This window comes from Lactuca saligna, chromosome 6, assembly GCF_052625555.1.
Source record: "Lactuca saligna cultivar CGN05327 chromosome 6, ASM5262555v1, whole genome shotgun sequence".
NCBI classification, from domain to species: domain Eukaryota; kingdom Viridiplantae; phylum Streptophyta; class Magnoliopsida; order Asterales; family Asteraceae; genus Lactuca; species Lactuca saligna.
This window is the reverse complement of record NC_136422.1, coordinates 27,170,074-27,193,057: the sequence shown is the minus strand read 5'-3', so window position 1 is coordinate 27,193,057 and position 22,984 is coordinate 27,170,074. Positions and strand designations below refer to the sequence as shown.

Genomic DNA, 22,984 nt, shown 5'->3' with positions numbered 1-22,984 from the left:
ATTTTTAGTAGGGGTGAGAGGTTATGATATCAAATATGGGGTGATGGAGTTTGGTCTCTTTACTTGATTAAGATTCAGTATTTTACCTATATCATTATTATGATTAGATTGTCCATGAAGAGGGTATTTTGAATGTTGATGTGATCAATATAAAAGGGTTAGAGTGATATTATCCACATTTAAGGCTCCTTTTAGATAATGACTCTTTTGACTAATCAATATCAAGTACCACTTAGCGTACTGCTGACTAAGTCAGACAAATTTCGCTCATATGATGTACTAATGAACTAGCAAACAAGAAACTAAGGCTAAAGACTTTGATAAGAAAACAAGTATGTGTATTGTTGTAGAACTCTTCAAGTATACAAGACAACTTTCTTGATGGTTTGAAGTAAATGATTACACCCCTATTTATACTAGTGTTTTATCTCTTTACAAGAACATTCTAGATATCGCTATATAGTTCCTACATGTTATACATGTTTGTTTCAGTAAACTAATTGGTATGAGCTTCAAAATTTTGGACCATTGTGCTAGTTTCTATTTTCGATCATTTAGAAATAACCTGAATTTTTTTAGGGTATCCTAATTTTTTTCTGAGGTATAATCCAAAAAATATTATACTACTAAACTTTTTTTGAGGGACATCCTAGACTGCCTCGGAAGCCAATGTAAATCCGCCTATACGTATCCCTCACTCACATAATAAAAAAAATCAAACATAAATGGCACACTTGGTCACTTACAACTCACACATAGGAGGATACAACAAACAATTTGGGGATACATACAAAATTAGCCTTCAATAATACCATAGTCAATTACATCTAATCAAAAACTTTTTTCATAAGCTATGGCACAATAACAGCTTAAGATGAAGCTTTCTAACAAACATTATCAAATCATAAAATATCAATACACATTAATAGAAAATGAGTTACATTGCTATTATGGATAAAAAAAACAAAATACATAACACGATTTTTACAATAATTTTGGTTCAAGATATTAAATTTAATGAGTTACAAGTTGTAAAAGTTTTTTTTTTTTTTCCTCTCTTCGTAATTACCCGGCCACTTATTTTACCTCTGCACAATTGTTAGCTCCCACTGGTTCTCTTAAGCAATTAGATATTGCCATAACTGCAGCTTCAACAGATGCATCCTCTCCCTATTTCATTTATATAATAAAATTTATTTACCATTTTATAAAAGTAAAAGTTAAAACAGTAAAAAAAAAACAGCATTTTTACGTTTTCTTTCCAGTAAAACATATTCCCATATTTCCCTGCTAATCGACTCCAAAAGCTTCGTGGTATATCCAAATCCACAGACTCCCCAACATTAAAGTTCAAAATATTTCCTGCATAGTTTTAAATTTATTAATGTATTGTTATTATTATGATTATTATTATTATTATTATTCATTTAAAAGATAATGAAAGATGAAAACTTTACCAAATGTAGGATCAGCTACAAAAACAATAGTTCTATCATCAACTTTCCAGAAGTCTTTGATTGCTAATCCTATATAAGTGTGATATAATTGCATGAAGAAAGTAATTAACATGATCGAAAAATACTAATTTATTAAAGATAATTAGCAATTTAGCATACCAGGGGTATCAGGATAGTTCTGAGCTAGAACTCTGAGCTTGAATCCGGTATCTTTTTCAATCGAATCAATCTCCTTTGCAAGCCTTTTCTCCTGAACAAAATTATGCAAAAATGAAGTTCTAACTAAAAAATTTCACACATTTGATACCAGAAATGATGGCATACCTGACCATCTGAGAGGAAACCTGCAACATCGATGACTGTGGTGAAGTTTTTGGGAAGCAGTTCTGGCTTATTTACCCCAACTTTTGCTTCAGCAAATCCAGCTCCTACATAATAACTGTAAATTCAAAAGGCAACTGAATCTAAAATCAAGCTGGTTTGAAGTGATGATCACGAAATTTTGTTCAATATCCTTCATCGAAACTGGATGTGAGATATTTGCTCTTGCACAATTTGCTTAAAGTGAGATTTTTGTAGAATGTTATTGTGTATGTATAATGTAGCGTTTCCCTCAGGGAACGAATTTAAGATTTGGATAACAAAAAGATAAATGGAAGATGAATAAATACCTGAAAAAGATACTGCGAGAGCTAGGGTTCCGGATAACGCAAAATTCAGAGACTCGGATTTAAGTTTAGAAATCAATCGACCGAAATCTGATGATTTGGGGGTTGAAATGGGTAGATTCGAAGATGCAGATGATGATGATGCTCTGGTAGCAACTACATGAGTAGAATTCTGCGAAGTATTTCGAAATCGAAAGGGAGAATGAAGTTGAACAGCTGCCATTGTTGTTACTATGAATCAACTTGATATGGAAATGGTATTGTTTTATGGATAGGAATTAGAGAAGATGATCATCACCGTGGATATCTCTGGAATCATGCAAAGAACAAGAAGCGGAAATGGTCCTTCAACTTTAATATATTTTTCAAGTTTCACTAATGGTTTTACAAATGTTACAATTCCAACATGGAATTTTTATAGCTTTAAAATTATTTACAAAGGTTACAATTCCAACATGGAATTTTTATAGCTTTAAATGGTTTTACAAATGTTATAATTCCAACATGGAATTTTTATAGCTTTAAACGAACACAAATGCGTAAACGAACACAACTACATAAACGAAAAACATTTTGTGTTTGCTAAGAAATTAAGCATTAATATTTTTTAATGTTTTTTTCTTTTCGTTTAAATAAATTTCATGAATATCTTTGCAAACATGTTCAACATTATAATAAGTATAAGAAGATAGACGATAAGTTAGGCATTCAAAACTTCAAGCATTCAAAATGTAAAAAATAGTCGGTTATAAATAAGTCCAATGAGACTTCCTAATAGATCATTTATTGATATGGTGTATGTAACATCTGAGTTATGAACCTTCACGGATAGAAAATTAAACGTTCACAAGGATAAAAGAACGAACGAGACATATGTTCTTGTTCGTTTACTTAGTTAACAAGGACATATTATCTTGTTCATGATCTTTGGTTAAATATATCAAACAAACTACTATCATTCGATGTTTACAACCTTAATGGGTCATGCAGTTTATGTACATATACATGATGTTGGTAATTTTAGTGTCACAATGTTATTTAATGTAATTGGAACTAACATATGAGCTAGGGGTTCATAATTTGTACTCTAATATATGTACATGTATGTGTTGAGTGCACACATATATAAGATCAAATTAGAAGTCGGTTCGATGACAAGTCGGGGTTCCGGGGCAGCGCCCCTGAGTCCGGGGTTTCCAAAGGGGTAGCGCCCATTTGGCGGGGTCTAGGGGCAGCACCCCTAGCGGGATCTCTGAATTTTACATATGGGAACATAGTGAGAAAATCAAATTATTGAGGGTGATTATGGTAACTGACGAATTCGTCAGTTTTGGAACCATTAATTTCCTCATTAAATTCCGGATTTCCCTTACTTGCTTCCAAAGCAACCCATGACGGTCAACCCTAAGAGGCAAACCCTAAATCTCGTTTATTATATAAATGACTCTTTTCTTTGAGAAGAGGGACACAACTTTTAGCTCTCTTTTCTTCAGACGAATATAGAATCCTTCTAGCAATTTGGCTTACGATTACTGTGTCTAGATTCGTAAGTGTTCTCTTAGATTATCCTATGTTGAATTTCTTGCAACACATGGATAAGGTAGAAATATCAATTCTTAAATATTCACACGAACCAAAGGGTATCCAGATCTCCAGCATAAACACTAATTCCTGTAACACATGATTGCTCTTTGTTTCTTCTCCATAATTATGTGGTTTTTGTTCATGAATTAAATGTTCATTGCAATGGATTAGGTCGCAATTTGATCTTTGGATGTTTTCATTGTTTGTTTTTACTTCGTGTAATATGGTTCGTTTCTAACCTACATTGTCCTCTTCAAAACTCACAAGTGCAAAATAATCATTTTACATCTACCATTAATGAAAACCATAACAAAATAAAACAATGATGGTCTGAAAAATTGTTAATTAGATGAAATCTTTAACTTTTGACATACACAAAAACGAAAAATGTAACTTATCTTACAATTTATTAACATTATATGAAATTAAACTAAAAGGTTCAACTATCAGAGCATTTCTAACGATGTTCATCTAGGATGGCAACTAGGAACCATGTCGAGATCCTATCTACAACTAACAGATCTAAGACATCTTATCCATATCCACTCTCAAAAGACTCGGTTGCCAATTCTATGTTGTATCATTCTCCTACCCAAATTTTGGGTATTTATTACAATGTTGCAACTATATGGCTTCCTATGGATATGTCCAACCCACCTTAATCTTCATTCTTTCATTTTTCTACAACTTATTATTGACCAACATTTGGATTTGTATATCATTGGCTAATCTGTCACCCTATAGAATTATCCCTTCAATTTCAATGGTGCCCTTATATTGCACAAAACTCTAGCAGCTGCAATATATATGCAACAAATATCCCTAACCCCTTCTATCTTTAAGCATCCTCATAATCATATGATCCCCATTTATTTATTTTTTAAATTTATCCACAAGACACAAGGAGGAGTCGACTTCTCATGTAGTTGTAGCGGTTTAAAGGTCCCTATTGCATTTAGAACACCTAAAGTATTTTATTTAAAGATATAACACCCTCATTTTTACATTACCCTCATTTAAATGACATCTTTTTAACCATATTGACCAAGAATGACTATATGCCACTCCAATCACAACATAAAATAAAAAAATAAAAATCAATCATCTTTAACACCATAGCTTTTTCAACTCAAACCATACCTACACATCAAATCAAAACATCGTATGCTAAATGTTTTACTATAAAATAACATTTTTTTATATATTTAGTTACAGTTATTGTTATTACTGAACTTATTTTTATTAAGACATTCGCATTTGTGTGTGCATAAGGAGCAATAATATCAATTTAGAAGTGAATCAATTTAGAAATGTTGAGGCCAGAGCAGTCTCACATGACTTAAAATTTCTTACAAAAACCACAAAATCTCACATTACAAGTTACAAAATTATTTAAATTGTATTTTGCTGATGAAGGTGAAAACCTTAAGGGAAGTAAACAGGCCAATTGTAGTAGTATGAATCACGAGCTTCTTTGCTCCAGTTCTCATTCCACTATAAACAGAAAATTAATCAGAAAAACTCGATCAAATTCATAATATTTTGGCATATTTATACATATACATATACATATATACATACCGAAAATTTGTATGGCTGTTTCTTTTGCATTGCCTTCTTCCAATGATATTGCTCATGTAGCATTGCATGATCATGCCAACTAAACATTCAAGTATATCGATTATCAAACAAATACAAGGTTAAAACATAAAAATTTGAGTTTGTGTGATGCTTATTGCACTTAGAACATGATAAAAAGGAGATAAATTTCTTGGATTCTACATTATGGTAAGATCGGCAAATGATATATATGAATTAATGGCAACATAATATAAGCTTTCCCAAATTCATCCTGAAAAGTAAGGAGCAGAAAGAACACAGAAATTATATCAAGCGATTCCTTTTCTTTACCAATACTGATTGAACTTTAAGTGAAATTTTCATGGGACTTTAAACATGGAACGAAAAACATTTCTGTGAGTTTTGATGATTAGAACCCCTAGCAGAAAATTTCGACCTGTTTACGCCTAAAATAGAAGCGAAGTGATTACGTTCGATGAGAAATTAAACGAACAAAACACACAATCGAAGGAAGGCATCGAGAAATTGACGAAAATGTTAGAAAAAATGGAAATTGAATAGGGAAGAGAGGTGTATGAATACTTGAATCTATTAGAGAGTTGCCACATGTAGGGGTTGGACCAAGCCATGGCGGAGTAAGCCATTGAACCGACCCATATGCAGAGGAATTTCTCTGGACCAGAGTGTGGAACACCTGGGTCTCCTCTGTACGCGTTTCCAAAGTACTTCTCCATTGATCTTCTCTGTATGCGCTAGGGTTTTGGTAACAAGGAGGTAGGGGATGAAATGAAACCGAGGGATGTGTGCCTTTATCTCGACTTATCCGCTTTTCTTATTTTCTTTAATTACATTTTTAGTCCCTCGTTTTGTTGTTATTTGCTTTCACGGTCCCTAAAATATTTAAGGTTTCTACTCATGCTTATGAGTTTGGAAAACAAGGTCTAGGTAATTGAACTCTTTAAAGGGTTTTAGTCAAGGTTCTAAAAAGCTCGTTATGGCTTCGCTATGGTGCGCCACGACTCCAAGGCTTGCACATGCCACCATTTTTTGTCAATACGCCGTCTTAACTCATATATGTGTATAAAAATGAATAATAGTTGAAAATACATATAAAAATATTAATTATATAGAAATTTGCCTCCTTAAGTCGCGTCTTACAAACGTCATGACTCGCCAAGGCTCGGAAAAACTTGATGCTTGACATTGCCGCCAAGTCACGCCTTACATTATTTAGAACCTTGGTTTTAGTAGATCACCAATTCCTTCAAGACCTATATTGAATTAGAAGGTCATTTGATCCCAATCATCCAAACCTTTTCTTCATGCTTATTGAAGGCTTAATCATATCACTAAAACTACACATTATTGGAATAAAATTCAATAAATAAATATCAATGTTAGATGTATATTTTCACGGTCCTCTAACTTGAATGAATATGTAGCTAAGGATCACAGTGAAAAATAGATAGCGTTGATCAATAAGACCTATTGTTTGTGATTTTATCGAGACAAGTGAGTTTTCCACTTAACAGGAAGGCTCTTCATAGATGAGTTACTTTGTATAATTACATATCGAGGGTGAATTTGGCAGTTATATCTATTTATCTCCCTTCGGAGCTCGAGGCACGTTTTTATAGATGAGATTGTGTTATATTTAATGGGTATACAATTTACATATGTTTATTACACCATCTTATTGGGCCATTCCATGCTACCGTTGCTTATGTCGGGAGTCATTTCTAGAAGTAGACATCTAACCTCAGGTGAAGGTAGAATTGTCAAACATCTATTGCCTCCTAATTTCATTTATATGGGACCATTGGTTCTATTGGTGTTGTTTATATGTAAATTGTTCATGTTAAACTATTTTTAATCGTTCTAAATTCATAAATTGTATAAAGAAAAATCTAGTTGATATGTATGTATGTAATATGCATTTTAAGTTCTTAGATTGAAGAAATATCAAGTGATTGATTTAGGTTATTCAAAATGGGTTGTATTTGTAGAATGACATGGGGTTATAGCTTCTATTTCTAAGAGCATGTCTCTACACAAATACAAATTTATGTTAATTCTTGACCTAATATGTTTTATGCCCCCATAACCATATAAAGTTGAATTTATGTTCTGTAACTATAAATATGAGTTGTATTTGACATATAATTTTTTTTGAATAATTTGTAGAGTTTTTAATGTTTATTTTGAAATTTAAATAGGTGAACTCGAGTTAACATATTTATTAAACAAGTTGGGTTGACCAAAAACTAAATATGCGAACCTAATTTCAACCTATTTAATAAACACGTTGGGTCGGTTAATTTTCATCTTGTTTAACTATACGTATCAATTCAAAAATGACTAAACATGATTTATTGCCACTAGTAACGATTTCATTGTGATTTTTACATGTGTATTAATGTCTTGATTTTCATATATTAATTTGTATATATTTGCCAAAAAAAAAACCTTTGAATTATAATCCTATTAAAAATCAAGATATTAAAAAATAGAAAATTTAAATATCATTTTATATTTTCTTTCTATATATCTTAAACATGATATAAGATGGATCTTAAATATGATATTTAAGATGAATAGAAAGATAAATAGAAAGAGATGGATCTTAAATTGATAGTTAAGATGGATAAAGAGATAAATAGAAAGAAATATAAAAGGATACACGTATAAAAAAACAAATTATTTATTGAAAAATATTTCTTTTGGGCAAACATTTAGTGGGTAGTATCGTCTTTTCCAAACTCCTACCCTTACTCGTAATTTTCTCCCCTTCTATAAATACCACCCCCTCTCCTGGTTTACTCATCAATCAGGATCTAGGGTTCATCAAGTCATTCAAAATCACTTTCATGAATTACTCTTCAAAATTGATATTTGGGATCTCCAAACTCCTGATTTGATTGCACAATAGGCGAATTTGTAGTGATTCCCTTCAAATTTCAAATTCCCACGAAACAAACGGTACGCCGTGAATTCAATTTTGTTGTGTATCTCCCAAATTGTGATATCAGGATCAATTCACATCGCTAGGGTTCCAATTCTTTCAAGTTCCTGATTTCGAACGAGTTCAATTTCGTTATCGAGGAACCCTTCATGATACGAGAGTCTGAATATGAGCAATGGAGGTGGAGTAGACGACAACGAGTTCGATGAAAAGAAAATTCGAGTAGCCGCTGATGAATTCGGTAGAGCAGTCGCAAAAGTAGCAGTAGCTCAGATATGCGAGCGTGTTGGTTTCCACAGTGTTAACGATTCTGCTCTAGAGTCTCTCGCCGATATTGCTATCAGGTACGTGAAAGATTTAGGGAAAACCTCAAAGTTTTACGCTAATGTAGCCAATAGAACAGAGTGCAATGTGTTCGACGTAATTCAAAGCTTGGAGGATTTGAGTTCTTCTGTCGGGTTTCCAGGCGGGTCAGAAACCTGTACAAATTTGATCCGTTCTAGTTCTTCCATGAAGGAGATCATGGAGTACGTTGAAGCCATTGAAGAAGACGAACTTCCTTTTGCTCAACCAATTCCCACTTTTCCGATTGTTAGAGATAGAAGATTAACCCCAAGTTTTCTCCAAATGGGTGAAACACCAGAGTTCAAACACGTACCTGATTGGCTACCTGCATTTCCAGATCCCCATACTTACATTCACTCTGCTGTATGGAACGAGCGGACTTCAGATCCAAGATCAGATAAAGTTGAGCTCGCTAGACAAAGAAGAAAAGCAGAAAACTCATTGTTGACTTTACAAAAACGATTGCTGTCTAAATCATCTCCAACATCATCTTCTTCTGAGGTCGCAAATGGCAGTAGCAAGAAGATCCGATTTGGATTCGGTGAGAAGCCAGTTAGTTTGTCAGATAAACACGTGAATGATGTGAATTTGGAGAATCATGTGTCTATATTGGAGGCGTTTGCACCTGTTATTGAAGCTTTGAATAGTAGGGTTTCTGAATCTGGTGAGAATGGTGAAACTGAAAGAGATGTTCTTGATAAGAGACCTGCTGTTCGATTGAATTTTAGTAATGGAAGGAAACTGATTGGTGATTCCTTGGATTTGAGGTTATGGAATAGGGGTACTGGAAGGATTTCATCATGGTTTGGGCGTGATGATGTGATGGATGAGAAGAAGAGGAGAGCTGAGTATATTTTGAGACAATCTATGGAGAACAGGTTGGATCTTGCTCAGTTGTAGAGATGAAATTACTGAATTGCCCTTTATGATATACATAGACATTAGATCTGTGTAGGTGCTCTGTGTGAAATCTTTATAGTAGTTCCTCATAGTTTTGAAAAGATTGTAGCTTTATCATGCAAAAAAAAAAAAAAAAAAAAAAACCATTTTGTCCTTTTGAATTTGTTAAAATTTGTTAAATCTTGTGAAGTATGTTTATTATTTTTTAGCTTATCAGAAACTGCTTATTTGAGTCAATAAGTACGTTTTTATTTATTTTATTTTATTTTAATTCATCTAAACACTCAGACGCATCTTAACTCCATTATTCATCAAACATATTCATAGAAGAACAAACAAAGTCACAAAATAGTAAGTGAACACATGGTTAACCAAAATCATTTTATCATATGAATCAAATATCTAAAACAGTACTAATGCAACATTATGACACATAAACAATCTAACAAGTCTCAAGAAAGTGAAATGTATTTTGAAGGAAATAAATACTAAAAGGTCTTGTTCTTAAATTCAGCAAAAAAAATTCTTGTTCTTAAATTCAGTTGAGCTTTAACCCGGTTTCTGTAGGGAACGCCTTTCCACGATGATTGAAGATCATAAAGTTCATATTTGCGGGTAGAGACACGACCCTGCATTTCAACAAGTTCCAAAAATTACAATTTTGCCCCTTCTTTATGTATCATTTTTGTAAAAGATAAAGCTCAAAGAAACATAGAAAAGATTTCATTGAGATGGATGATGATGCAAAACATAAAAGAAAAAGAACAAGAAATTCAAGATAATTTTGGTGCGCTGATGGAATTAAGCAATGAAGCACATACTATTACAAATCTGCAAAGTGAAAAATCTTCAAGCATAAACTTAAAAGTTAAAACCTTAATCTTTTCAAAGTGTACATGTGCCAATGATACCAAAATATAACAGGTATATGCAATTAAGCTAAATGCTTCAAACTACTAATAATAAAGGTCTCATAATTCAACTCAATAGATCTTCTAATTCTAAAACTAGGCATAAGGTGTTTCATAATTCAAATACAGGACTTATATGCAATACGTAAGAATCCAAGAAGAAAACTTATCAGTTGAATAACAAGAAATTGGAAAAAAGAGCTTCCAATTAGAATCAAGTATCCACTTGTTTGGAAACTAACTATAGAATCAGATTTCACCTAAGTTTAAATCAATTATCGCTTTTTATATATAAAGTACCTGTTCTCGTCTGAATCTGGGAGTATAGATCGGAAATTCCCTGGAACTGTTAATCCAGCAAACAGACTCAAAACCAATACTAATGCCAATTCAAGTAGCACCTGTAAATTATACCCAAAAAGAGAAACGAGGACCAAATTAGATTCACAAACACACAAAAAAGAAAATACATGTATAAATCACAGAGTAACAGGGAGAGATTACTTCAAATGGAGGTCCGGAAAACTCATCCTCGGTGATCTTGAGCAAAGCCCTATCTGATTATCGAGAAAAAAAAGTTAGTTTATGATAGATGAAAATCAAAACCACAAGCAATTAAGGAAATCAGAGAGTTACATTGAATGGTAGAGTAAGCAGCGTGTAAGAGCATGAGAACTGCGATGACGCCGACGACGAAGCTCATACTCTTTGTCATGGTTGAAGCGATCGCCGGCGATGGCGATTAATGGAAGTTGGATTTGGGGTTTACAGATTTTACTAGGAAACGAATAAAAAGACGACGATTGGAATAGCGATACTGATAAAAAAAATATTTAATTACACAAGTAGTCCCTGTACTTGTACTCAACTGACAAATTTCTCCCCTAAGAAATTCAGGACGTTCGTTTGGATCCTAAAATATTATCATTTAACTTGCAATAAAAAAAATTTAATACCTTAAATTCATTTTAGAGATAATTACAAAACTGACCGAAACATCTATATAAAGTTTATTGCTTGTGTATTACAACTAATGCTCATGTATCAAACCAATTCCATATAACGGAGAAATTATACGAGAATATGAAGAAAAAAAAATTAATAAGAGAGAGAGAGAGACAGAGAGAGAGAGAGAGAGAGAGAGATGATGTTTTGGAAAATATGGGATTGTAAACGGTCTGAGGTTTGACCTAACCCGAATGTTGGAACTACCTAGAAACTAGGGATGATCGAGGGACGGAACCGGTACAGACCCGTACCGTTCCCGATTTCCTGAAAATCGAATTTGGTCAAAAATCAATCCCGAGTACCGAACTGAATTAACATCACCGGTATGAGGAATGGTACCGGTTTTCGGTACTAATACGGGTACCAACAGTACCGATTCCCGAATTTCATGTATTTTGAGTACCAAGTACAGTCCCATATTTTTAAATTCGGTACAGTTCGGTACTAGTTCCGGTACGGTACCAGCACGGGATCGGGATTTGGAAAAAACTGTTCATCCCTACTAGAAACCGCAATTGGCATTTGGTGGAACCTCATGTTGGAAAATTTAATAAAATTTATGTATTTTTATTAAACGTTTGACACACACACACATATAATTAATCATTTGTGGCTTGTGTTCTCTTTCATGAGAGCTTCAAAACAATATATGTAGTGTCCAAAATGGAGTATGTGTGAATAACATATCGAAGCTCAAAAATGAGTATTTGGAAATAAAGTTAGCAAATAGAGTGGTTGTGGGAATGAGTCTTACATAGGAAAATGTTCAAACTCTTAGTAGGTTTATAAACATATATGTATAATGAGTTTACAAGCTTTTATGTGTGGTTGTACTCCAACACCTATGCACACACATGTGGTTAAAATTATGGAATGCATTTTGAAGACAAAAATCACCGAGCTCATGTGTATACGGCACTTGAGGACACACTGGTTCATATAATCAAGAAATCATTGACTGATGACAAATCAATCAATACAATAATATCTTAGGTAAGATTATATGAATTCTAGAGAAGATCATGAGTTTTATCTATAACATCCCAATGATGAAGTACTTCTAATTTTAACCATATGTGTGAATAATACTGCATCTTGGCCCTTAGGATTGAAAAAGGATTGTAAAATGGCCCATAGTGGTAATATGGTAATTTGCCCAAGTGTGGTACGGTGGGCGTACACCTTGTACGCAGGGCGTACGTGAGGATTATGCAAACCCTAATTTTTATGGTTTGGTTCATATTTAAACCCCATTATAGCTTCATGTCTCATTTCTTCATCAGCCTCCTTCTGTGAAAAACGACCCCAAGCAAACCCTAAGTGAGAAAAGTGATTTTTAAGTCCATTTAAGTGTTTTGGAAGTGTTATTAAAGAAGAAGAAGGTGGTGAGAAGAGCTTGGAGCTTGGAATCATCTTGGATCTGAGATTTCCTTCTTGTTAGCAACCTCCAGGAGGTATAAAGTTTGCATCTTGATCACTCCATCTTGTAGATTTAGTCATTTCCTCCTTTAAGAAACTTTTTGTCCCAAAAATGGTGATTCTTAAGCATGGTATGTTCTTAACCCAATAAGTCATCCTCTCAAACCTTAGGAGGGGTCTTAAGTCATAAAAATGTGGTCTCCATGGTTAGTTTTTCTCTATACATGCTATAGAGGGTCTTAATGCATTAAGATGTTGAGTTTTTATGTTTTAAGCACTTAATGGATTAAGAAGAGGGCAACTGCATACGCTAGGCGTACCGCAGGGTATGTTGCGCGTACACAGATATGGCCCTGATGCCTCAAATGCTTGTACACCTCACGTACCTCCGAAGTATGCCCTGCATACGAGGCTCGAGTCAACTCAACTGTGTTGACTCGCTGACTTTGACTTTGACCAAGTTTGACTTAAGGGTATTTTGGGTATTTTGAGCAATAGTTGAGTCTTGGTCTCTATCTGTTGAATAGGTGACATGTAGAGACGGTATTTGGAGTAGTTTACGATTCAACTTTTCGTCATACTGTGAGGTGAGTTTTTCCTCACTGTACATTCGGGTCGAAGGCACCAAGGTCAACCGATTGGATTGATACACTGGTTTACCATGTGTTGCTATGTTGTAGTGATCTGTTAGATTTGTATCCTAGTTTATAGGATATTTCTATGTGGTAATGATCTGTAGATCTACCTGTTTGACTGTTGACTGATAATATGTTTATCTATTATGTATATGTCGACATATTGTGTTGGGTTGAGGTTTAATTGCTTTGTGTTGTAGCCAACAAACCCCAGAGCATTCCAGATATGAGTTGAGGCCCTATTGGCGTGCCAGACTCATACTAAGGGCTCGAGAACATTCCAGATACGAGCTAAGGGCCCAATGCGCCAACCGGACTCTTACTGAGGGCCCAAGGGTATTCCAGTCCAATGACTGAGTGGACCCATTGTATAATGGCACTCATGTCCAATGGCTAATTAGGTCATGGGTAATCTAGACCGATGGATGTGGACCCGGTGGTACTCCAGTCTGATGACTGATTGGATCCAACATGCTTGTTCATTTATGTTATGTATTTTGTGTGGTGGTACTTTAGGGGAAACTCACTAAGTGTTGAATTAGAGTTTTTGGTTATGGTTTCTGGTACTTCCGATGATCGCGGGAAGGCGAAGGCGCGACCGTACATATCCTGATTTTATGTTATTGATCTAAGGAAACTCCGTGTTTGAACAATGTTTTGAAAACAATGGTTTTCTAAACACTTTTATTAGTAAATTGGTTGATTTGAAAAGTTTTAATTGGTTGTGATTTTTGAGATGTTACATTATCCTTAAATATTACACATATATGAACAATTCTTCCATTTATCAATTACTTCAAAAGTCAAAAAAATTAAATTTAAGAGCTCCAACACATCAAGATCGTATGAAATGTGGTGTTTGTTATTCTATGATTAATTCTAGGGGTGGAATTGGTACGGTACCAAGTTTTTTTCCTTCAAACCGTGTACCGTACCAAATATAATTGGCATAAAGTTTTACCTACCAATACCGTACCAATGATACTTGGTACCAACTTAGTTGGCTACCAACAAATTTGGTTGGTACATATTGGTATTGGTATATACCAAAATATTTAACTAATATCTATACTTGAAGAGTTTAAGACTATAATCTCTATAAGACTTCACATTATAATCATCACCGAAAGGTTAGAATGTTTTTCAAATATGAACGTGAGTTGAAGTTGTGGCGTTGCTTGTTTTAGTAAATCCTTTTAGTATCATGTATCTTCCTTAACCTTGTGTTAGTAATTTCTTTTATTATAATGTTTCATTCAAAAAAGAATCAATATCAATTGAATTATATTAGTAACTCTGACTATTACTTTATAGTTGTTACTCCTAACTAAAACTTGAAAATGTAAGGATTGATATATATATATATATATATATATATATATATATATATATATATATATATATATATATATATATATATTGGTTGGTATGGTACAACCGTGGTATTCAAAATTTTGTATCGTTACCGTAGCAAGACTACTTAATTGGCATGCTATTACCGGTCAAACATATTGGCTACCAAACATGTTGGCTACCGATTTTATTGGTTCAGTTGGTAACATGTTGGTTGGTTCTCCGTGGTATATTTTTGTCAGTCCTAATTAATTCTATGACATTTATTCATATTCATAATTTCAACCAAGAAATTTCAGATTTATATTGAAATGTTAAAATAGATGAAGTAAAAAATGGATTTTTTATAAACTAGCCAACATAACGAAACTTTTCTGGAAGTAATCGGCTAAAAAATAGTTCAGCAGTAAAAAATGATTGATTTGAATTTTTTTATCCGTTAATTAAGACAATTTTGTAAACAAAACAAAAATTTGGATTTTTTCATAAAATAGCCCAAAATATTAGGCCTTTTTCTAAATATTTCCATTTTTACACATATAATAATAAATAACTTAATTTGTAAACATAATTTATATACTTTGACAACTAATTTTCATATAAATATGATTTTCAAGCAAATTCAGAAAATTTAAAGAGTAAATTATATGAATGGTCCATGTGGTTTGGGCAACTTGTGTGTTTGATCTCTAACTTCTTTTTTTTTTTTTTTTTTTAACTTGGAAAGTCTCTACTGTGTTTTTGTGACACGTTTAGTCCATGTGTGACCTAAACAAACTATTATGCCCTTATTTATTTCATTTTAAATTATTTTATCTTAATAGAAAACATATTTAACAAAAAAACACATATAGGTCCCATCCCAACTCAATCCAACCATATATTTATTTCCTCTCTTCCCCACCAAAAGATCCCGAAAACAATTGCCAATCAACTCCAGCAACCACCTATGGTGATCTCTGATAATCATCGTCGGAATCTACAATCCAACTTGAAAAGGGAATATGAAACCAATGTTGGAGTGTAAAGAATCAATTGCATATGTTTTGAGAAATCATCTTATTTAAGAAACCAAATGAATACCATTTTTTTAGAAATTAAACGTTGAAATTATATTAAAAACTGCAAGCTATACTTCAATCAATTATTATATCTCCTAAATTTATAATAGTATCATTCCAAATCAATTACCAAAAAATGATCAAGAATACCATGATTGCCTAAAAAACCCAAAAACCAAATGTTTGTTCAAAGATCCGATTTTCTTTAATAAAGACATGATCGATGATTCTATCCACATTTTCTATGGTGTCTGAACTTCCTCCGATCATCATTATCATCTTACCGTGATCAACACCCATCAACAAATTTAATTCATGTTGAAATAAGTAATCGATTTACTTAATCAGCCACCGCCATCAGTGCCCTGTTGAAGTTCTACTTCAGTAATGTAATGTTTCACCTCCATTCTAACCATCTCCCGCATCACCAATAAAAAATACGCACTAAATAATGGGACAACCTTCTTCGACTACTCACTCGATGGTCGGGATACCTGAAGTTGTTGCATAGCTGCAAGAATTGCAATCAAAGCAAGTTTGAGAATTAGCGGAGTTGGGGTCTAGGTAGGGGTTGGGTAGGTTTTAATTAGTGGTTTAATTTATATAATAAACAAAATATAAAAATGAAAAAAATTAAAAATACATTAAGGGTAAAATAGACATTTTAACTCGATCAGGAACTAAAGATACAACAAAACCGCACATTAGGTACCTTTTGAGTTTAAAAAAAGATGCTAGAGACAAAACACGTAAGTTAACCCAAACCACATTGACCATATGTGTAATTTACTCTAAAGTTAAAATTAAATAAAATCATATAAATAATCCTTATGGTTTACTAAATGTTACAACTTCAGTCCTTACTAAAAAAAATTTACGAACATAATCCTTGTGGTTTCTAAAACTTGCATGGTTGGCTTTGAACCACATGAAATGATTTGTTTGCCATTTTTAATATATTTTAAGTTTTTTAACTAAATTTAGTTAAAAATAAAAGTAATTAAATTCAAAAAATGAAATGGAAAATAAAAACACCCACCCCTTCTTGTCTAAGATTCCTCTCTCTTCCACCACCACGTTCGACAACCATCTTTCCGACAACCAACTTTTTCGGTAATAAAAATACCCACATAAATCAAAATCAAGATTCATGAACTTCCAAAAAAAACCTTATTCATATACAATAAAAAAAGTTCACCACAAGTTCCTCAAGCCAATTAGAAAGTTCATAAAACATCAATACAGGCTCTATCTCAAGCATCGGAAACACTAAATGAAGTCAAACAAAAAAAATTTACATCCATGTGCTAGTTGTTTTCCATTATCAAGTCCTCAAATCATTCCATTAAATAAAAAAAAATCACATTCATATTTATAGAAGGAGAACAAAATCTTTTTTCAAGGATAACAATTTACAGAGGGAAAAGTTATAAAGAGATCAATATCTACGTGACAATCATCAATTTTAATCAAACAAAGTTAATAAAAATCAATCAGGCCAACTCAAGAATTTTAGAAGAAATGTGATATTTCCTAACGTTTCTAAAGTACTATTGGCAAGTTATAATACAAAGTACTTCTCTATTGTCAAATATTGAATATAAACCCTAGTTAGGGTTAGTAACGTAAAATTTTGAAAATTTAATTTTATATTATTTAGGTATAAATAATATTTATAACTCAATGCAGTTGAGTTCATAAATTTTACACTACATGGCAAATTCATAAAAACGGTTACATATTCAAATTTTTTGTGAAGTTGTCACCAAATGCGACAAATTCTATACCCGACTTAAACACCCAATTTTTAACGGAAAGATTTTAGGAATCAACCTAACTTTCGCGTAACATATTATCATTTTTGATGATAATGATATTTATAATAACTTGAATTTTTATAATTTAAATTATATATTTATACATCATTTATACCATATTTTTTTTATAAAGATGCCAAGCTTTTATAAAGGAGTTGGCTTTTCTTTTATAAAATACATAAGAAACAAAAAGGGTCTCTTCTTTTCCCCACCATATCCTAACACCCAACATACATATGCACAAACCATGTCCCCCCATACCCACCCCACCCAACCCCCTCACCCAACATACATATGCCAATAATAAGTCTTGGTACTCTGAAAGCTCGACCAGCTTCTCCCCCTATCGTCGTTACAGCTGTTGCGACAGCCATCACAGCAAGGGCTGCATAGCGCGCGGTCTTAATAGACCCAAACATCTCCAACAACTGTCCCGGGACAATCTCGATCACCTCCTCTCGGATGATCTCACTGACTCGATCCTCTGACAATATTGGCGTGTCCTGGCTGCCAACTCCCGGTCCTAATCCGGATCCAATCTCAAAACGTCTTGTAACCATCATTCTAATAATACACCAGAGAGATCTCGGATAATCCATATAATAATAGGGAACCAACTCCCAACTAAACCCCAGGGGTTGTGACTTCCTTGCTACACGTATGGGTCTTATGCTTTCAATAGTATGGGTCCATACTACCATCCACACCTACCCATATTTGTCTCAAGTATCATCACAACTCTCTAATTGTATACTAACATGGCGAGCGCTCAATCCTCACTCCTAGAGGAATGCTAAATATCTCATAATTGGGATACCAGCCCCACACAACCGACCCATGAAACTTTCACCAACCCTGCAGCACTCGTGTATGCAGGTCATACATAATGATGGACCCTATAGACTTTCGAATACCTGATCCTACCCTAAGTCCTTCATCAAACAAGAACAGGAAATATGGCCAAACCAAACATTCTCAGGCTATAAGATCTTAATTATGTACAATCGTAATGCATACACAAGCAACTACAATAATGATGTCAATTTCATGTAAGAAAACTCTAAGCTATTTGGCATCATGTAATCAGGCAATTCTATCATGCAATTCCTAAAGATACCTAGCCTAGTACTAACATGTTGCTCTAACATATCACAATAACAAATAACCGTATGGTATTTTGGGGTCTACTTACTGGCTCTGACTGATTGTACACTTTGTATCCTCCTTTTAAAAATCAAAGTTAAGTCAAGGTCCACGTTCCCGATCCCAAGCCAACAATCAAACAAGAACATGACAAAAGATTGAGCCCATGCCCTTAACCCAACACTTTTATTATAATTTATTTTTCAAAAACATTTTGCAAAACTCTCAGATCCTAGTTTGAGACTTGATTCAAACAAGTGTTTATCCAATTCAATCAAACCAGAGATTTGATACCAACTTGTAACACCCATAAAAATCAAGCCAATTAAAAACTTTTTCAAACATTCAAAAGGCATTAGTTATTACAAAATGTTTTCAAAATAGTGTAATATCAGAGTCTCCCAGAAACATAGTCATAAAATGTGAGGAGCTGTACGATCACGCCTTTTCCTTCCCGCGATCCTCTGATGTACCTAAAACCAGAACTGAAACTGTAAGCCCAAAGCTTAGTGAGCTCCTCCAAAATACCGATACACTACAAATAACACCTATACAAAAAAGAACATGTATTGGGTCCACAACTTTACAGACTGGATTACCCCTGGCCCACAGTATCAATCTGGATTGCCTTTCGAGCCCACAACTCACATCTGGATTGCCACCAAGCCCACAGTACGAGTCTAGTATGCCCTACCTAATCCTCATCTCGTATCTGGAATGCTCCCGACCCGACAATACGAGTCTGACATGCCCTACCCGGCCCTCAGTTCATATCTGGAATACTCCCGAGTCCTCAGTATGAGTCTGGCATGCCCCACCCGACCCTCAACTCATATTTAAAATACTCTAGGGTTTGTTGGCTACCGCACTGAGCAGTATAACCTTAACCCACCCCATATAATATGTCGACATATAACACAACTAATGCACATACGGATAATCACATAATAATACAGGTAGGCCTACAGATCTACCAAACTGGCATAACAACTAGCATGCAACACTAACTCATATTCAACATACTACCAACTGCTAGGATAACATATCCAATGGGTCGGCATTGGTGCCTTCGACCCCTTTGTATAGTGAGGATAACTTACCTGGCATTACTGAAGTCTCACGGATGAAACTCCAGCTGCTGGTTGACAGATTCCTGAACTTCCAACATCAAACAATACCCAATTAATAATTGGATTCCAAGCCCAAGGTCCAACTCACACTCTAAAGGCCCGATAGTCAAGTAATGGGCCAAAGCCCAATATATAGCCCAATTTTCCAAATTAGGCCCAAACCTCTATATGGTCTTTCTTTAAGGCCCATCCAATTATTCTAGTGCAAACTCTTGGTATTCCTATGGCCCAATATCACACAATCTCATCAAGGCCCAGTTATGGCCCACCTATGGCTAAATTTTCCATATTAGGCCCATGTCCTTCACATGGGCCTTATCCTAAAACTCATCTAATTGTTTTGGTCCATTTACTTGTTCTTGGATAACCCATCAATAGTCCAATTACTAAGGCCTAAGTGAAATTAGGGTTTTCACGTAAAATGACTATTATGGTTAAGTGTTCCTACTTAACCCATTAAGGAATTAATCCATTAAGTCCAATATTGCCTTAGGTTAATTTGCAAATGATTATTAATTAACATTTTCAGTTTCGTAATTAATTCAAGTGCGGGTCCCGATAATTCCCACAAATTAGGGTTTTATGCCATTAGGGTTTTCCAACCCAATACTAGACCATTAGTAACATGATTGGGCTTTTAGGTCAATTTGGGCTTCACTGGGCCTATTAGGGTTTCATTAGGCCCACTAGGGTTTCATTGGTTGGGCACCACCCACTACCACCTCAGGTAGTGGTGGTCAATGGCGGCGGGCACCATCTCGTGGTGGTGGTTATGATTGTAGTCCATTTTTTTTGTCCAAGCAACTAAACACAAGCAAAAGCACACCAACACCCAACACGGTGGCTAGTGGCGGCAGCCACCACCCTACAGTGGTAGTTTTTGAGTTTTCTTTGATTATTCTTACCCTATTACAGTTTTACAATGTAAATCTCAAATAACACACACACACTAAGCTAAACACACACACAATGGTACATGGTCGCAGCCACCACCTCACAGTGGTGGTGGTTTCTTTTTAGATTCCAGCCAAAGGTTGCATACATACACACTGCATCCCACACTACATTACACACACACTACCTCACACGCACATCCTTTTGCTCAGAGAAATAAACCCAACACCCACCTATGGTGGGTGGCGACAACAGTAGCACCGGAAAACAGGTAGCAGCAGCGGCCATTTTCCATAACAACTTTGTCACCTAAGGAAGTCATGGCGTTTGGCAGCAGTTTCGTCTTCGTCGGTGGTTGGAGCGGCGGCAGCAACTCGTGTTCAGTAGAAATGGTGTAATGGTGGGTGGAGATGCGAATCCGGCAGCACCTGAAGGTTGCCTACTGTTCATCGTTGGTCTCGGGCCCTGGAAGCTCTTCCCTAACGGCACTAGTACATGTATGGTCGTAGGTTAGCAGCGTTGGTTGGCCTCGGTGGTTGATGATGGCGCTCCGGTGTTCTCCGGCGATGACAAGAGTGGCGGCTAGAAGGAGTGAAGGTGTGAAAGGTGACGGCTGCAACATATTATTCGGGTTAGGGTTTAGGAGTAGTGAATGGTTAAATACCCTCCCCTTCAAACTTCCATCCATAATGTCCGAAATGGTCCCTCTATCCCTCTTTTCTTTCAATTACAATCCTTAATTTACCAACTAAACCCTTCCTTTTGAAAATCCTTACAATCAAGTCCGAAATATTTTCCAACTAGCCCCTGCTTCCATAAATCCTTACATATTAAGTCCACATAATACCAAACACCCCCTGACTTCTAAAATCCTTGCAAAATAAATCCTGAAATTACCCTTTAACCCCCGAAACTAACATCCTGATAATTATTATTTATTTTGGACTGCAATATTATAAAATAATAGTAAATTTACTTCTCGATATATTGAGTTTATTATTTAATTATTCTACCTCAAACAGGATGTTACAGACAAATTCTATACCCGACTTAAACACCCAATTTTTAACAGAAGGGATTTAGGAATCGACTTAACTTTTGTGTAATGTATTACTATTTTTGATGATGATTATTTTTATAATAATTTGAATTTTTCTATATCAAAATAAATATTTATACATCATTTATACCATATTTTTTATAAAAATGCCAAGCTTGAGTTGACTTTTCTTTTATAAAATTAATAAGAAACAAAAGTGTCTCCTCTTTTCCCCACCATGTCCTAGCACTCAACATACATATGCACAAACCATAAGGCATTATTCAAATAGTCTCATCCATGTTCTGATGTTCCCTCATACCCGCCCCTACACACCCCACCCCTCACCCCCTCCTCCTTTAAATTCACGGCCAACCTCCCTCCATCTCACCGCATCTTCATCATTTTCTCCATTTTCTTCATTTCTTCATCTCTTCTTCAAGAACAATTCAATTCTCTCAAGTTTAATTCTCCATAAGTTGGTTCTTGATCTTTTGGTAAGTATTTCCTTACTAAACTAATGATTCTATACATATACATACGCACGCACACACACACACAAACACACACACACACACACACATATATATATATATTAGTTTTGTTACTATTACACATTAATATGTGTTAATATCCATACGATGATTTTATCTTTAAGTTTTCTTCAACTGTTCTCGGCTTGAAATCTTTCATCTTTACCTCGTTATCTATCAAGAAACACACTCAAGGTGAGTTCATACCCCTCATTTTCATTTTTATTCAAGTTTTAAGAGGGTGGGGGGGGGGGGGGGAATACAAGTAAAGTTGTATAATAACACAAGTTATTATACATGCTTAGTCTACAAGTTGTGTAAAAGTATTATTTTCAAGAAATAATTTTATTACCCATCCTTATGAACATTCTATGTGTTGTATGTTGTTTAAAATGCAGATCTATGAAAAATGAGTATAAACATGCTTTATGTTCTTTAGAAAAGTGATAAAAGTAAAACTACAAAAAAAAAGTTAGGGTTTTTATACATATAATATAACTTTTCTAGCAAAAATGGTTTTAACCAAGTAATTACATCATTTTTG

The 22,984-nt window shown here is 34.5% G+C and overlaps 4 protein-coding genes across 4 annotated transcripts; 1 reads left to right on the top strand and 3 right to left on the bottom strand.

Annotated features, from left to right (window-relative positions):
* Positions 1 to 902: 902 nt before the first annotated feature.
* Positions 903 to 2,440, bottom strand: LOC144999787 (thylakoid lumen 15.0 kDa protein). The gene is made up of 6 exons (XM_078958950.1): positions 2,129 to 2,440; positions 1,782 to 1,885; positions 1,617 to 1,707; positions 1,458 to 1,526; positions 1,253 to 1,362; positions 903 to 1,170 (listed from the first exon to the last, which is right to left on the bottom strand). Exons 1-6 carry the CDS (start codon positions 2,346 to 2,348, stop codon positions 1,078 to 1,080), a joined length of 687 nt encoding a protein of 228 aa, XP_078815076.1. The 5' UTR covers positions 2,349 to 2,440; the 3' UTR covers positions 903 to 1,077.
* Positions 2,441 to 4,992: 2,552 nt separating this feature from the next.
* Positions 4,993 to 6,092, bottom strand: LOC144999874 (actin T1-like protein). The gene is made up of 3 exons (XM_078959032.1): positions 5,873 to 6,092; positions 5,291 to 5,369; positions 4,993 to 5,203 (listed from the first exon to the last, which is right to left on the bottom strand). Exons 1-3 carry the CDS (start codon positions 6,022 to 6,024, stop codon positions 5,135 to 5,137), a joined length of 300 nt encoding a protein of 99 aa, XP_078815158.1. The 5' UTR covers positions 6,025 to 6,092; the 3' UTR covers positions 4,993 to 5,134.
* Positions 6,093 to 8,272: 2,180 nt separating this feature from the next.
* On the top strand, positions 8,273 to 9,612 carry TAF8 (TBP-associated factor 8). Its single transcript, XM_078960205.1, has one exon. The coding sequence runs from the start codon at positions 8,421 to 8,423 to the stop codon at positions 9,495 to 9,497; it is 1,077 nt and encodes a 358-aa protein (XP_078816331.1). The 5' UTR covers positions 8,273 to 8,420; the 3' UTR covers positions 9,498 to 9,612.
* Positions 9,613 to 9,864: 252 nt separating this feature from the next.
* On the bottom strand, positions 9,865 to 11,213 carry LOC145000904 (membrane magnesium transporter-like protein). The gene is made up of 4 exons (XM_078960206.1): positions 11,045 to 11,213; positions 10,913 to 10,965; positions 10,709 to 10,809; positions 9,865 to 10,126 (listed from the first exon to the last, which is right to left on the bottom strand). The coding sequence occupies exons 1-4, from the start codon at positions 11,121 to 11,123 to the stop codon at positions 10,036 to 10,038; spliced, it is 324 nt and encodes a 107-aa protein (XP_078816332.1). The 5' UTR covers positions 11,124 to 11,213; the 3' UTR covers positions 9,865 to 10,035.
* Positions 11,214 to 22,984: the final 11,771 nt, after the last annotated feature.